The sequence below is a fragment of the Brachionichthys hirsutus genome, chromosome 14, assembly GCF_040956055.1.
Source record: "Brachionichthys hirsutus isolate HB-005 chromosome 14, CSIRO-AGI_Bhir_v1, whole genome shotgun sequence".
Lineage (NCBI taxonomy): Eukaryota > Metazoa > Chordata > Actinopteri > Lophiiformes > Brachionichthyidae > Brachionichthys > Brachionichthys hirsutus.
In genome coordinates this window covers 11,143,772-11,158,489 of record NC_090910.1, presented here as the reverse complement: position 1 = coordinate 11,158,489, position 14,718 = coordinate 11,143,772, and the positions used below count along the sequence as shown (strand labels likewise).

At 47.7% G+C, this 14,718-nt stretch overlaps 1 protein-coding gene across 1 annotated transcript in view; it reads right to left on the bottom strand.

Moving 5' to 3' along the window:
- Positions 1–4,287: 4,287 nt before the first annotated feature.
- The window catches only part of LOC137903754 (RNA-binding Raly-like protein), a 21,878-nt gene continuing 11,447 nt past the window's right edge, over positions 4,288–14,718 (bottom strand). The window contains exons 2-7 of the mRNA XM_068747899.1: positions 10,719–10,794; positions 9,863–9,910; positions 9,506–9,684; positions 6,062–6,178; positions 5,449–5,618; positions 4,288–4,320 (exon numbers count right to left, since the gene is read on the bottom strand). Of these exons, the coding sequence (XP_068604000.1) occupies positions 4,288–4,320; positions 5,449–5,618; positions 6,062–6,178; positions 9,506–9,684; positions 9,863–9,910; positions 10,719–10,794 (623 nt within the window). The remainder of the gene's footprint in view (positions 4,321–5,448; positions 5,619–6,061; positions 6,179–9,505; positions 9,685–9,862; positions 9,911–10,718; positions 10,795–14,718) is intronic.

Sequence of the window (14,718 nt, the reverse complement as noted above, 5' to 3'; positions counted from 1 at the left end):
GCTCATTTGTTCATTTTCACCGCTAACGTGTCTGGATTTTTTTTCACCCCTTCATTCGGTTCTGCATAAATGAATAAACGGCCACGCGTTGAGCGGAGGTGAGACACTTTCCGATGTGTCGGTTAAACAGGAGCAGCTGTGTGCAATCACGCCAACCACTGGCGGCGTGGAGTTAATATGGCGAGCAGGCTAATCGTGTAAGGCATTAACATTCAGTGCTTCAGTCCAGAAACGTGCACTTTAGATGAAAACAAATATAAGACTGGGTTTGTGTCCTGTAATCGTTAGCGAGGTGTAAAACGACACAACGCCACTCCGGCCAGAGAGACACAAGATGACGAGCCGCTCATGCCGTCGGTTTTCTGCTGTTCAACTCGTCTAAGTGTCATTTTGATGGCGGCGACGGCCCATGGGCTGCACGATCCACTTCGTGAATCCCAATTAAAATGAGCAGCCGTCAACCAACGAGTGAGATTCGAAGTGTGCCTGAACGACACAACGAATAACATTTACTGCACTGCATATCTGTATAACTTCACAATAAAAGCACAAAGAGGTCCTTCAGTTGATATTTATTTGTAAAATAAAGTGTTGAAACATTTGACAAGTTAAATGACACAAACATTTTTGGACTGATAACACAAATAGTTATCTACAGCAACGAATTGTCGAGCCTTACACAGTTGGGAACTTGGGATATACTTTTTTTTATACATGAATGGCGGAAAAAAAATGACAGTAAACATGCCTTTTGATAAAAATCTTTACAAAAAAATGTACATCTCTATACAACATCCGTTAAAGTACGCGTCTCTACAAGTCCCACCCTTCTGGCTAAAACCTGCGAGGATCTCATTTCAGCGCTATTTTTTATTTTAATAAAACTCTTTCAGTGTATTGATATTTGAAATAAACATAAGGACTCTTTACAGGATGAACCAAAGTGAAACCTTTTAAATTACAACAGTCAAAAGCAAAACGTTTTATTTCTGCAAAATATTTGACACATCACCGTACTGTTCATGAAATAACAGGATACCAGCAAAAAGGATAAACATGTAGGAGAGACATTTCCCTTAGACGTGTTTCTTTATTTGTATTTTCCTAAATACAAAAATAGTGCTGAATATTATTAGACATTATCATCGTTCACCAGACACTTTTTGAAGGAGCTGCAGGACAGACTTTTTTTTTTTTTTTCCAGGCAGCCACGCCAGGGTTCACGAAATTATAGCGAATCTCCATTTAAAGGGTTAAATATTCCCTTATCTACCCCACATGGTTCGGTTTTACTCACCCGTGTTACGCGCTAATAAGATATAATAGGGTGGAATAACATTTATTTTACGGTGTGCATTATTCAGCCTATTAAATCCAGTTGTCATGGGCACCGTATCGTAGCCGACGTGGAATAAAAGATGGTGGGGGGGGGGGGGGTGTCCACAGTGGCATGTGTGGTTTCCCAAGAGGACGTTGTTTCTGAAACGAAATACGGCCGTTGAATCTTTCAAATGGCATTTTTAATGCTTCACATGCTGCAAATGAAATTCCTTTTTTGCGCTGATTGCACTCGGACGGCTCCTCGTCTCGAGAGCGGATACCTGAAAGCCTGCAGGATGAAACCATAACTAGCCGTTTGACTCGACGCCATTCGTCTCTGACGAGGAGGAGGAGTTTGTTTCTGGTAAATTTGGAAAAACATTTCATGAAATTGCCTTCGGCGCTGAATCCGATAATCCAATTTCCACAAATCCAGGACTTTGTGATCGTTAGCGAGAATAAAACTGACGCGATGCCTCACCTGCACTTTTTAAACCCCCCCCCCACCATACAATTTGGCCAATGGGCTGGCGAATAATCCCAACCATGGATGCAACAGTCGGATATTAGATGAAGAATCCAAAATAACAGTTTTCCCAAATGAACCCTGCTCCCTTGCCTACACAAGACAGAATCGACGCAGGAGGCAGAGGAAGAGGAAGATGGCAGGGAGAGAGGGAGGAAGGGCGTCGCCTCATGCACAGCACCGGTCCACGTTGGGATGCTGAGCAGGGAGCAGCGCGGCCCGGCAGGAGGCCCGTGCCAGCGTTGGCTCGGTACCACAGGAAGCTCTTTCTGCTTTTGAAACTTGGCAGGGGTTGGAATATATGATGGAACAGCCCCGCGGGGCGCTTGTGTGATAAATGCATAAAGAACAGCCATTTATTTATTTATATAGGAGTGAAATAAGAGCCAGATGGTTTTTTTGATCAGCAGCAGAAAGTGATTAGACAATAAAAAAAATAAACACGTCAGCAGTCGATCGGCGACGTCGCGTCCCGCCTCCTTTCATATCATCGTATTCACGTCTCGTCTGCTTCTATATGATTTTTTTTTGTCAGGGATGAAATAAAAGTTGCAGAGAAAGAGGCTAACTCAGGCCGACGCACTAAAATGTGTCTTGAATACATTTTCTTTTGAGGGCAGAGTTTGTGCTTCCACGGCCGGGCGTCTCCTGAACACAACTCACGGTGCCATAATGGCTGTGTGGATCCCTCAGGGATCCGTTTCTGTCTCGTGAAAGGTGAGGATGAATTCTAATGCCACCATCCAGGCGTGTCTGCTGCCTCATCCTGAAACGACAGAGGAGAGAAGCGATGAAAACACATTATTGGTCTCCTCCTGAAATGTCGTCACTATTTCTACTGCTTGAAATCTGATCAGGATTATCCTTGAGTTAGAAAAGCCTGTCCGTTGAATGGCCTCGGGAACATCTTGGGAAGTGCAGAGATATTCTCCGGTAGCCGGAGCTGCCTCAGTAATCCTTCTGGACACGATTTATTGAGGTTCTCCTCACTACGAATTTCAATTCTTCGTAGGCCTGCAAGCAAAACATTCCAATATTCTCCCCGACCTCGAGTGTGATTTTCAGGTTTTTAAATGCGTGTGCTGCGAGGAGGTTTTTGTGAATCAGCCGCGGAGTGAAAGTTAAATAGGGAGGCATGTGGAAAGCAAATTGAAAACTGAGGTGTAACATGATTTTATAAAAAAAAAAAGTGGTGTTCACTTGGAATATTTTTGCAAGCAAAAAAAAATAATAATTTGGTTAATTCTGCCAACAAAATGTGAGATAAGTTGTTATAAAATAATTAAAACAAAACAAAAGTACGATTTGGGTGAAAATGGATGATGATAATAATTGATGCAGGTTATATAAAATGTTAGCATGAAAGAAACTATCTTTTTTTTTTATAATTAAAAAACTTTAGCCAAAAGAACAACCAACCACACTAAAAAAAATGACCTTCAGCTCAGGAATTATCTGCTTTGACTTGATGCACAAACACAATTATTATTAGGTTTCTGTTCACAAATGTTAGCTCAGGCGATGCTACTCAATGTTAGCAGCTCGTCATTATTTTGGGGGGCTTAGTTGCTTTCCGTTTTATTTATTTAGTTCACGACATCGTGATTTCCCAAAATATTGGCTGATCTTGTGTGTTTAGCCCAAACACTTTGCTTTCCTTTTCAGTTCTAATTTCAAACCTGCTCTTTCCTTCATTATATATATATATATAATTATTTTTGCATTTTCCAAAGCGTTTTGCATTTTCATCCTGCCGCGATGCTGAAAATCAAAAGGACGTGATTTCCATGTCGCTACTCGTGCGAGCTAAAACCTCGAAACAACAACAACAACAACAACGCTAGCACTTCTATAGCTAGAAACGTCTTTAGCTTTTGCTAAATAAAATAAATGCAGAATAAATAGAATTTGCAAAGCAAAGATCGACTTCTTTACTGTTGCAAATGGACGCCGCATCCAGAGGCAAAAACAGCAAAGATTAATTTAATGTTCTGTCAACAGTCGGTAGCTACTAAATACAACGCAGCAGCGCCGCCGCCGCCGCGAGGAGCCGGTGAGCTCTGGGCCGGCTGATGTGGCTGCATCATTACCCAAAACCACGGGAGGCGGGAGGCGAGAGGCGGGGAACTCTTCGCCTTGGGCTTCTCCATTCAACCCCCCCTTCGAGACTATTCGATTAAAAGGCGCCCAGTTTGCGGGCAGTTCTGGCCCATTGGGCAGCCGTTATTGCCGCCTCTGCATTAGCTGCAATTCAGCGGCGCTGGTCGTCCAAATGTCACACGGCTTATGGCTTAGGAGATGATTAACGGATGTTTAGAGAGGCGCGGTTCAGCGGTTGTGGGTCTTAATGAGGACCGGATGCAAGAGGCTGGGGAACCTGAAAGGGTCCCGTCAAAAACACCACACAGAAGGTAGACCTTGGATCCAGAACTTACCTGAGCTCAGTTATCAATGTCCGATACGTGGTTCTCTATCTGGACAGGAGAGAGAGGAAGTTAGGGTCAGTCACACGATGAGATTCTGAACTGGTTGTATCTCGTCTTTCTGAGAAGGTTATTCCTGATATATGTTCAACAACAAAGGTTACGCCAACCTGCAGGCCAGTTATTGTGGTCCATTATCACCACATGTGATCAATGCGACCTTCAATAAACAAATCAATCTCCTCTGGCGTGCCTCTCCCGGGTTAGAGAGCGCACCGAGCCGCCATCAGGCTCACGGCCGCCTGGCTAATGGTCAATAAATATAGGAAACGGCACAGCGGCGGTCAGGAGGATCCACAGGAAGCAGACGAGCACGTCTCGGATCAGCTCGAGTCTGCTCAACGCGCTTCAGATCTTTAATCTCCATCGGGGGCGTATGATCAATAGAGAGAACTTTCTAAAAGTTTAAACATTTAATAAGTCTGTGAGGAAATCAGCGCTGAGGTCCGACGGCCGTCTCTTGCGTCTGCTCCGGCTTCCGAACAAAGAAAATTCCACACATCTTCCCTCTAACAGTTTGACCTTGAAATCCTGTCTGTGCCTACGTGCATCGGGACGTCTCTAGTGCGTTACATATGGCGTGCTCTATTGGGATTTAGCGTGATCGGTATTCATCTATAAAGCTAAATGTCGCGCGGCGCCTTTGCTGCGTAAGCGTGCAGCAGCAGATGGAACGTCCATCTGTTCTGGACATTCCCTGCAACTTTCTGGACTTTCTTTACACACTTGGGGGAAAATAAATGTTTTATAATCGAGGCCATTCTTGGAGATTTAAAACCAGAAGCATCCTGTTAGGAGTTAAACACTATTAAAGGAACCTCAATGCAAAAACTGTTCATGCAGACCTGCAACCAAGTGATTCACGGTCAGATCCACGCCGGTCCGCTCTTCAACCCTGTAACACCTCTGCTTTAATTATAGCCCCCGGCTTTCATCGCTCGAGCCAGGTCGACGGGCAGAACCTGCCAGTCCAGGCAGCTTCGCCGTTCCCTCATGCGGAGCCCGGCTCTTGTAAATCTATGGCTATGAATAATTCAGCAAAACTAACTCTGCCCGCTTGAGACCCCCCCCCCCCCCCCCCCCGAGAGTCGCTTGCTCCTTGTCGACCCGCCCTCTTACCAGATGGTGGCTGCCCTCTTCGTCATAGTCGTCCTCGCCGCCGTCGGTCATCTCTCCCGCCTCCACGTCCAGGGCGCCGTCCCCGACCTCCTCCCCGGAGTTTTCCGCCGCCTCCGACACCGACTCCTCGTGCAAGGAGTCGCAGTTGTCTTCGTACTTTCTCTGAGCTTCTGAGAGCGAGAGAGAGAGGAGGGTGCAGATGCATTTCAGTGCTAGCTCACATAATAGCATGAGCTGCTAATTTGTCCCTTTTTTCACACCGGAGGCAAGGCGCTAGCATGCTATGCTACTAGTAATGATAATTTCCAGACCTTCTTTAAAATTCTAGATTTGGACTTTTTATCAGCTGTCATGAAGTGAAAGAATACACGCTGTGGATTTTGTAACAGGCACAACAGAGCATCGGTCTGGACAACCTTGACCTTGACGGCGCTCTATAAAGAGCTCTGGAGTAAACGGAGTCAGCGCCGCGCTGACGCCTGTCGGCCGTTATGACGGAGAGCTCTACTGCTCTTATCTCCCACAATGTCACAAAGACTTATGGCTTGCGTTCTCCTTCCTCAGCTCCGGGGGGGCCTCTTTCTGTTTTTTATTCTCCCCGTCCGGCTCTCACCTGAATCGGCTCTTTGCTGCTTCTCGATCTTCTCCAGGCGTCCCAGCAACGAGTCGATCTTCAGCTTGATCTGGATCAGCTCCCGCTTGATGGTCTGGAGCTGGTCCGTCTTCACCGCTGCGGCACAGAAACACATCGTTCTACTTCAAGCTGACTTTTAATTATGCGGCACTTTGCTGAACATACTTAGTCTTATAATTTAATTCTGGATGTCATCAACGCGCTGATTCACACTTTCCTCGGAGAGGGGGGGGCTACCCATCTGAAGCTGCTGCGTTCAGTTTGAAGATTAGTGCACGGATTACGCCCACCGTACTTTCATTCGGATTACATTTTTAAAGCATGAAGATTTCTCATTCCATACTTTAATATCTGATGAATTTACGGACTCTGTTTTTCATTTAGAATCTTCTATAAGGTCGTTTCAGGCTAAACTCGCGCTGCATGAGTCGCCGGCTCCTCCTTCTATTTACTGCTTTAAATAACTGCTTTGCTTTAGGTCCTGCGGTACACATCCGAGTCTTACCCCTAATATGTCACCATCATCATCATCATCATTAATGCCCGTCTGACGGTCGCTCCGAAGAGGGTTTGCTCCTCAGCGGCTTGAAGCGGGCAGATTAAAGAATTTAGGCCATAAAGTAATGAGATAATCTCGTTCTTTAAAACCCCTCATCTGAAATGTGTCATCTTCCTCAGAGGGAGGAAACGCAAGCGCCAGAAGTTGAAGGGGGGGAACATAAAATTCTCTTTGACACCCATCAGATTCGGTCGGGGCTGATGTTTGGTAAACAAACCCGTGACTTCCTGTTAAGCTTCAGCTGCAGAATGAGAGGCAGCAGGAGCGGCGCGGGAACGATCGGGACGTGGGGCTCGTATCGCGTCCGCGGCGTTCTGAGCCTGCCGTGTGTTTGCACCCACGCATCACGATGCAGAATCAGTTGCGTTTGACATGAAGGAAGTAGAACAACCGCCTTCGCCAACCAGTCAAGTTCCAGCTCACGTCCACGCCTGTCAAGGCGCTACAAGCAGCAGCATAGTAATTGGCATCGGGGGGAAACAACAGTGAGAGAGGAGACGACAGAAAGCAAAGGAATTTAATTTAATTTAAGAAATGTTAAAAATCTACTTGATGAATTTTTGTGAACGGGTTCTTAGATGGGCCTGATGGATTTTTGACCAAATTTGGTGGTGGGGGGAGCTTCAAATAAAGGGGCGGATTTACAAAAAATATATATATTATGGGGCTTTTTGGACAGTTTTTGCTAATTACTGTACACATAAACACTTAACAGATTAACGTGAAACTGGGTGGAACCATTGAGCAACGTTTTGTACCAATACGATTAAGTGAGTGTTCCTCCGCTGAACGTATGAACTCAAGGACAAATAGAACCCGAACGGCTTGTGGAACGGCAGCGCTAACAGAGAAGCTTTGATGCACGCTGCCTGCTTCACACACGAACAACACTCCCTCCGGATAACAAACGAGACACGCATCCCGAATATGCATCCCGACGCCGGGTATACGCCCATGCATCTTCGCAAGTGAGCAAGATGGTAAAGGCATTCATGAAAACGAGAGGAAAAACGGGTGTGCAATGTTAAACAGAAAGGAAATACGTCGGCGATGTGTGTGCAGAATCTGCACAAAGGGGCTCTCTTGTTGCTTTGTGAAGCCGCCGTCAAACCTAAAGCTCCAGGCAGGTGGAAAATCAACCTTTGTGTGGGTGTAAAAGTGAGCGAAACAGGGCACGCACAATGATATCTGAGCGGAGGAACACACCGGAGCGTCTCTCTCGTCCTGGTATCACCTGCATATGAGAATGCACAAGAAAATCAACTGGCGTCCTGAATCCGGCTTATCTGGGCTCGCCCTGGGCAGCTGTGCTGATAAGAAAGGGTGCAAGGGTTTTAATTTATCCCCCCCCCCCAGGGACTTATTTTCCTTTTGTGCCATCAGTCATAAAGATGCAGGGAGAAGACGTCCCAATCCGGCCGTCGTTTCCTCGGATGCAGCATCTTGCAATAAATCGCCGCCGTTTCATCAACACGAGGGAGATTCAGGGAGCAAGGAGCGGAGCTAATTTTAGCCTGAGCTGCAGAGGCGTCCGAGACTCGCTTCGATCGCTGATCAATAAATATTAAACCGGACAGAAGGTTTCAGGGCGAGCGATGCCGAGAGTCGAATATATGAGTGCGAAGCAGAACCAAGAGCCTTAAACGCTTCAGTTTTTGTTCCTCTAAGTAGAAATGTGTGTAGGAATTTCACAAATATATATTTGTATGAATAATTTGAATAACCAGTTCTTTGTGACTGATTTCCAATCATATTAACTTTAAATCAATCATTTGAATGTATCGCTGAATACTTGCGCATAATTAAAAAAAAGTAAGGTTGGCTTTCTTTGAGTTATTTATTGTTTCATTTATCACCTTTTATTTGCCAAAGAGCTTTTACTATCACACAAATCTGAGCCAGGAAGCAACTCGTTAGATTTTGGTTCCGATCCCGGAATGTTTTTTCCTCGTTTCCTTTAACTTTGAAAAACGGGCCAAATCCTGCCTTCACGGTCCGACAGCATCAACTGGTCCGGTGTGGAGGACGCTAGTCCGTCCACCCATCCGTCCTCACGATCCCTGCGTCTGACGGCTGTTTGCTTTACATCCCTCTAGTGAATTACTGCTTGTGGAGCCCAGATGGCCAAAGCCCCCCCCCCCCCCCTCCCAATCCACTCGGTTTATTGGACAAGCCAACCGAATTTCGGTGTCCAATCTATCCAGGCCAACATCAATACAAACAGTGATTTTTCACGCCGCTGTCAGGGGGCAAATTAGTCTCCAGAACGTAGAGCAGCGGGGTTTAGATGGGGGGGGGGATTCATCGACTCAGTCCAGAAGGAGGACGGGAGACGGGCCTGCATCCGGGTCCTCCTGACAGACCGCACCAAGCTGCTCGCGCTGATAACGGCGGCCCAGACAGCCGCTTACACGGGCGACGGGTAGCAACCCCGTCTCCACGGAGACGGCCCCGATCTCATGTTATTTCCATTTTAAATCTAGTAATAACGCATCGCAGGTTAAACCAGAGGACCGACTGAGATCTAGACGGACCCTGGATGACGGCGACAGAGCTGGGATTCTATTTGCGTTTGTGATTTGGGGGGTTTTGCTCGACATTGCGGGGGGGCGGGGGGGTGGGGGTTTGTTCTGAGCTGCTGCGTGTGACGTCAATGGCTTTTTGTAGTGGCGTAAGTAGCACAGCAGAATCACGCCGCCGCTTTCCCTCGAAGCGAGGAAGTGTTTTTATCGCGCTTTGCATTAAGCCTCCAGCCCCCCCCCCCCTCTTGTTAGCGTTATTAGACCGTGCTGCTTGGAAAAGTGGAGATGAAATGAAGCAGCGTCAGTCCGGTCCGGTGCACAAAAGAACCGCGCTCTACTTACATTTGAGCCCGGTGGAGGAGGATGTGGGAGGTCTGGAGGAGGAAGAGGAGGAAGAGGAGGACGTTTTGATGGGAAAGGAGGTCTTGCCACGGCGGGAGGAGGGAGCGAGAACCCTGGAGCGTTTAATGGGAATCACAGCTCTGGGTGGGGGGGCCACTCTGCCGTGGTAGTCAAAAAGCCTGCAGAAGAAAGAATTCCACTTAACTCGGACCATTTCAACAGGCACCACTTTTCAGCTGATCTTAAACCGCAGACTTGAACCTAGCAACGGTAACTAGGGCAGTGATGTAACACAATAAAGGTAAAAAGGTTCCTCGCAAAATCCCAAATGTAATAAAGGAGATAAATGATACGCACCTGCTGTAGAAGTCATCCCTGTAGTACTCGTAATCAAATTCATAACCACTGTGAGGGAGACGAGGGGGGGGGGGTGAAGAAGGGCGGGGAGAAAGAGATAAAGAAAGGATTGTGTTTAGAGGAGAGCCGTCATTTGAAGCAGATCAAACTCAAGCGGCTTTTGATTCAAACCGACACGTTCTAGTTTACGCCTGAAGGTTGAGAAGGAAGTCGGAGCCTCACCGGCATGCAAAGAGCCGGAATCGGGGGGGGGGGGTCGGAGAGGGAGAGAATAATCTTTATTTAGACCCCGGAGAGGAAGATCGATGCCAAATACGCACTCAGGATGGCAACTTGTTTCACATTCAGACAGAAATTAAATGCGGCCGCTTTGAAAAGCTGCTGTTCCCTCAGGAATCTTAATTAGGATGAATGTATTCCTATTTCAATCGGGCGTGGCGCCGGTTTCCACCTTCCGCTCCTGTTCCTGTTTCGCAATCGCCGCATTAAATCCTGGCTGTTTTCATCCGCAGCTACGAAATGCAAACGAGGGTTGACAGAAACACAAACGCAAAGAAGTCATGAAGCAGAAACCCGACTGCTCGAATCGAAACTTCGTTTAAGGGACAGACTCAACGGGTCCAACGACTGTCCCGTTGAATTAGGAAGGACTGCTGGCAGCAAACAAGCGGCGCTTTGATCCGTTAGCGGGCGGGAGATGTGAGCGGCGTGGAAAATCAGGGTCGTGCTTAATGAGGCTTATACGACAGCGTCACGACTCGGGAGCGCGAAAAGCACAACATTCCATTTCCACCTCCGCGTGCTCATATTCATGCAGCTGCTTCTTCTGCACGTGAACGAGGCGGCCGCTCCTTACCTATAGACGGCCGACAGCGGCCGCTTGGAGCCCAGTTTGGGCCGGTATGGCTTCGGCTCGCCTGCCATGTTTATATCTGCAAAAGCGCACACAGAAAACACAAAAGATCAATGAACTGTCGGCCATTGTTGCGCCGCCGCGTGACAGCCGTGACGTAAAACATACACTTAGGGATATAGCCGGAAGCCGTCGTGAGCAGACGGTCCAGTGCAGGACGCATCGCCTTCAACCGCTTCGGATTCAAACCCGAAACATTTTGCTTTGCTCCGGTTGACACGGCCAGAGGTCAATCTGGGAGGGGCAAAGCGTGCTTGAAGAAATGACGCATAAAACACAATCTGTGGACCATTTGGCAGGTACTACTCATCTTTGCAATAAACCCGGCTCTGCATGCTCCTCTTTTTCGTTAATGGCAACGCTTGTGCAAATCTTACTTTTGACACGCTGCAAAAAATATGTTTTTACGACGTTGCTTTTTGTGCTTTGTCCGAGATGCTGCAAACAATGTCTCTGTAAATGCTTAAATACAATTATTAAGGCAGGCTATTAAAGGATTGCATTCAGTGCTCATGGAGAAAAACAATGTTCCCTCACACGGAATTAAAAGCCAAGGACTGTGTCGATGAAAGCGAAACAACTTCCTTTCTTCAATAATCCCCGCGCAAGGCGGCGAGCACGAGGAAGCATGAAAGCACCGCTTAATAAAACAGCCGGTAAAATATCATCTGAGGCTCCAACTGTAAAACCTTTAATACCAGAAAACACACAAAGCTGCACGACTGCAGGACATAGTCACAAATGTTCGTGGTAAATGTTCGGCTTAGAACTGCAAAGCCACAATGAAGTTCAATTTTCACGAATGAGATTAAAAAAAATATAATGAACAGTTTTTGAGTTATGTTCTGGAAGCCCTCATTACAGGCGCTGAATGGAAGTTCAAACTGTAACCATGGAAACACAAAGAAATCTCAATTTGTACCTAAACAGGAAAAAGGGCAGCTTTTAAGAACTTTGGTTCTGAAAACGTGGGAATATTATAGTTTCGAGGAGCGTTCCTGGAACGCTTCTGGAACGGAGCGCCACCCGTTTTTTCCCCCTAGTGGGCAGCGGGTAAACCAGAAGAGGATGACCTTCCAGCCACGTTGACGCACGCACGACGCAATTTGGATTTCAAAGCCGTGCATTTGTTTATGGGCCTTGCTGCCGTTTTCTTTTCTGTCAGAGAGGGATGGCGTCTGTCTCTGCTGAAACAAACACGACCCAGATGTGCATAAATATTTAAGGTAACGCTATCAGGGAATCGGGGGGGGGGTTCATTGGAAAGAGAAGAGGCACGGAGCGTAAGCAATCTTCGAGGACAGACCCGTGTTCCTCTGTCAGGAAAACAAGTATCCGTGACTCCCCGGAGGAAAACCTGCCGCCGTGTTTTATTGCTCTCATTTGTTGCCTTGTCTCCCTCAGACTTCCTCACGTTTCCTGGTTTGCCCTCCGCCTCGCCCTCACCCTCGCCATCTTTTTCTCTTTCTTCATCAACCTCCCCCCAGCCTCCCCCTCTCTGAATCAAGGCGATATAAAGCCCCACCCTGCCATCCGTCACTCTCCCTCACATCCCTTATTTCTCGCCGTGTTGCAGAGGAAGCTCATTACGAGCCAGCGATGTCTCATCTGCTCGACAGCTGCGCTGCCAACAACGACTTCGAGAGTCTTCCTTCTCGGTTTCTGTCGTTAGCAAGGAATGAATAAGAGCGACAAAAACACGGATGTAAACTAAGCCAAATGGATGAGGAAAGTCCACCTGTGGAAATCAATGGGAGCCACAAAACATATGGAGACAGCGAGTCTTGTGGGAAGGCAGGGAACGCCAAGACATCCTGGAAGGATTGTGCGGGGACAAAACATGTTGCTCCCGGTGAAACCAGTGCAACAAATCAAACTGGATTTTTCCTCTCACCCTGCGGAGAATGAGCCGAGAGCCCGAGGCTGCAGAGGGAAGCCGGGGTCAACGCCATCTCAGAGGGAAGGAAAGGTGTGCAGATTGTTTCACATGCATCAAGGACCTTTTTTGTATTCGTGCTGGCCGGATGTCGAAGATCAAGATCCGAGAGTCTTTCGGTACGGATCGGTTTCAGGATGTTTTAATCAGAACCTTCAAAGAATGCAATCAAAAAATGACACATTTAGTTCTACTCCGCAGTTAATAATCAGAGGTAGATTAGTTTTAGCGCCTCCATGTTGGACGGCACGGTTCGGGGGGGGGTTCCCCCCCCCCAATCGGACGAGTCCGGGCGTCTTGTGGGAAGCAAACTGCATAAATCAATGAATTCATGTGAAATCAAATTTACCAACGTCCTCTTTGTATGACAGTAATCAGAGAAGGGAAGTTAATACAGAAGGGAGGAGAGAGGAGAGGAGAGGAGAGTCTGTCATTGGTTCTACAGGAGAGGTAAAGACTACGACTTTTATCAGTCAGCAGGTCTCGTTTGTTCCTGCTCCACAAACATCAAAACGGATAATATAAAAAATCCTTCGTAAATATAGTCTCAACACTATTTGAATCCGGATGACGAGACTGGTGCGAGGCACCAAGTCCAAAATCCACTGAGAACGACTCGTGCATGAGAATACACCAGCAGCAATTCGCATGTCAAACCGTGTCCCAGGAAGCCCAAAAGCACAGTTGATGTTTTTTCGGGTTCTGCTGCGGCAGGTTCGAGATCCGATGGTGCCGGCGGACCAATACCCCAGCAGCTCGCAGACGTGCAGCGATTACCCACAATCATCTCTGTTTTTAGCTGCATCAGCGAGGATTTATCGCTCGCTCCGTTTGCGAGGCGAAAAGAAATACAACTCAAAGGCAAGATGTCTACTTGATGAGAAAAAGACATGAAAAAGGCAGAGCCGGAGAAGAAGAAAAAGGAGAAGAAGAACGGGGCGCAGGGGGAGCTGCCGATCATCTCCTGATGGAACAAGCAACGCCGTCGCCTATCTCCCCGAGGTCTTAATTAATTGCACAAAGAAACTAATCTCCCAAATTGTTTCTCCGAGGGAGACGTGTAAGCAAAGAGGCGAGAGCGTGGCGCCGGAGTGGAATAAAGCAGGTGATGGACGTGCAGAAGACGAGGATGACAAATGGGGAAATAGATGTCTGAAGTCTCTGTTGAAGCGCGAGGCTGGACGGAGGCGGGACGCCTGAGACGAGGGAAACGCCTCGTCTAATACCGAAGGCTGTACGTCTGGGCCCGCCGGAGAGGCCCCCAGCCGGCGAAGCCATCAAAAACGCTGGCTGTGCCTTTCATCTTTTCTCCCCTCACGCCTCTTTGACGCCTGATGAAAGCAGCGATGCAGGTAGAGACAACTTAAATTGATCGATTTCCGCCCCCCCAAAAATCTCTAAAAAGGTGAACTACAAGCAAATCAAATATGACATTCAGAGAGGATCCTCCTCCTTCTGCGCCGACAGGCTCGGATATTCACGAAGGCCGCGGTGAATAAAACCTCAAATTGATTTCACAGCCTCAGCCATTCTATTCCTGAGTGTTTGCTCCGCAGCGATACTCATACGTGTGCAAATGTCACCGCGTGTGTGCCTCTACTTCACGGTGATCGGTGCTTCTCGTGGCAACGGCCCAAACAGCGTTTGCTCCACTAAAGGCGAGCAGGGCCTCCTCCCCCCGCCGCCGCCGCCGCCACCGGGAAGGGGGGGACTCTGGGGGGACGACGACATCTTGTGACAACTGTGTCATATTATTTCACCATCGGTGGAGGAGCCTCATTAGGTCCTCACTGAGAGATAGAAATCACATTCCAGACAGAGGGGAGTGTGTCTCACACGCACACACACACACACACACACACAGCAGACAGATTGTGCAGTGGACGATTTGTATTCCGTCCGTCCGTCTCCCCCCCCAAAATGGAGAATTTTGGAGCCGAGCTGCAAAAGGAGGTCTGGAAAAACACTCGCAGACAGCCACAACAGCCCTTGACATATGGCTTGAGA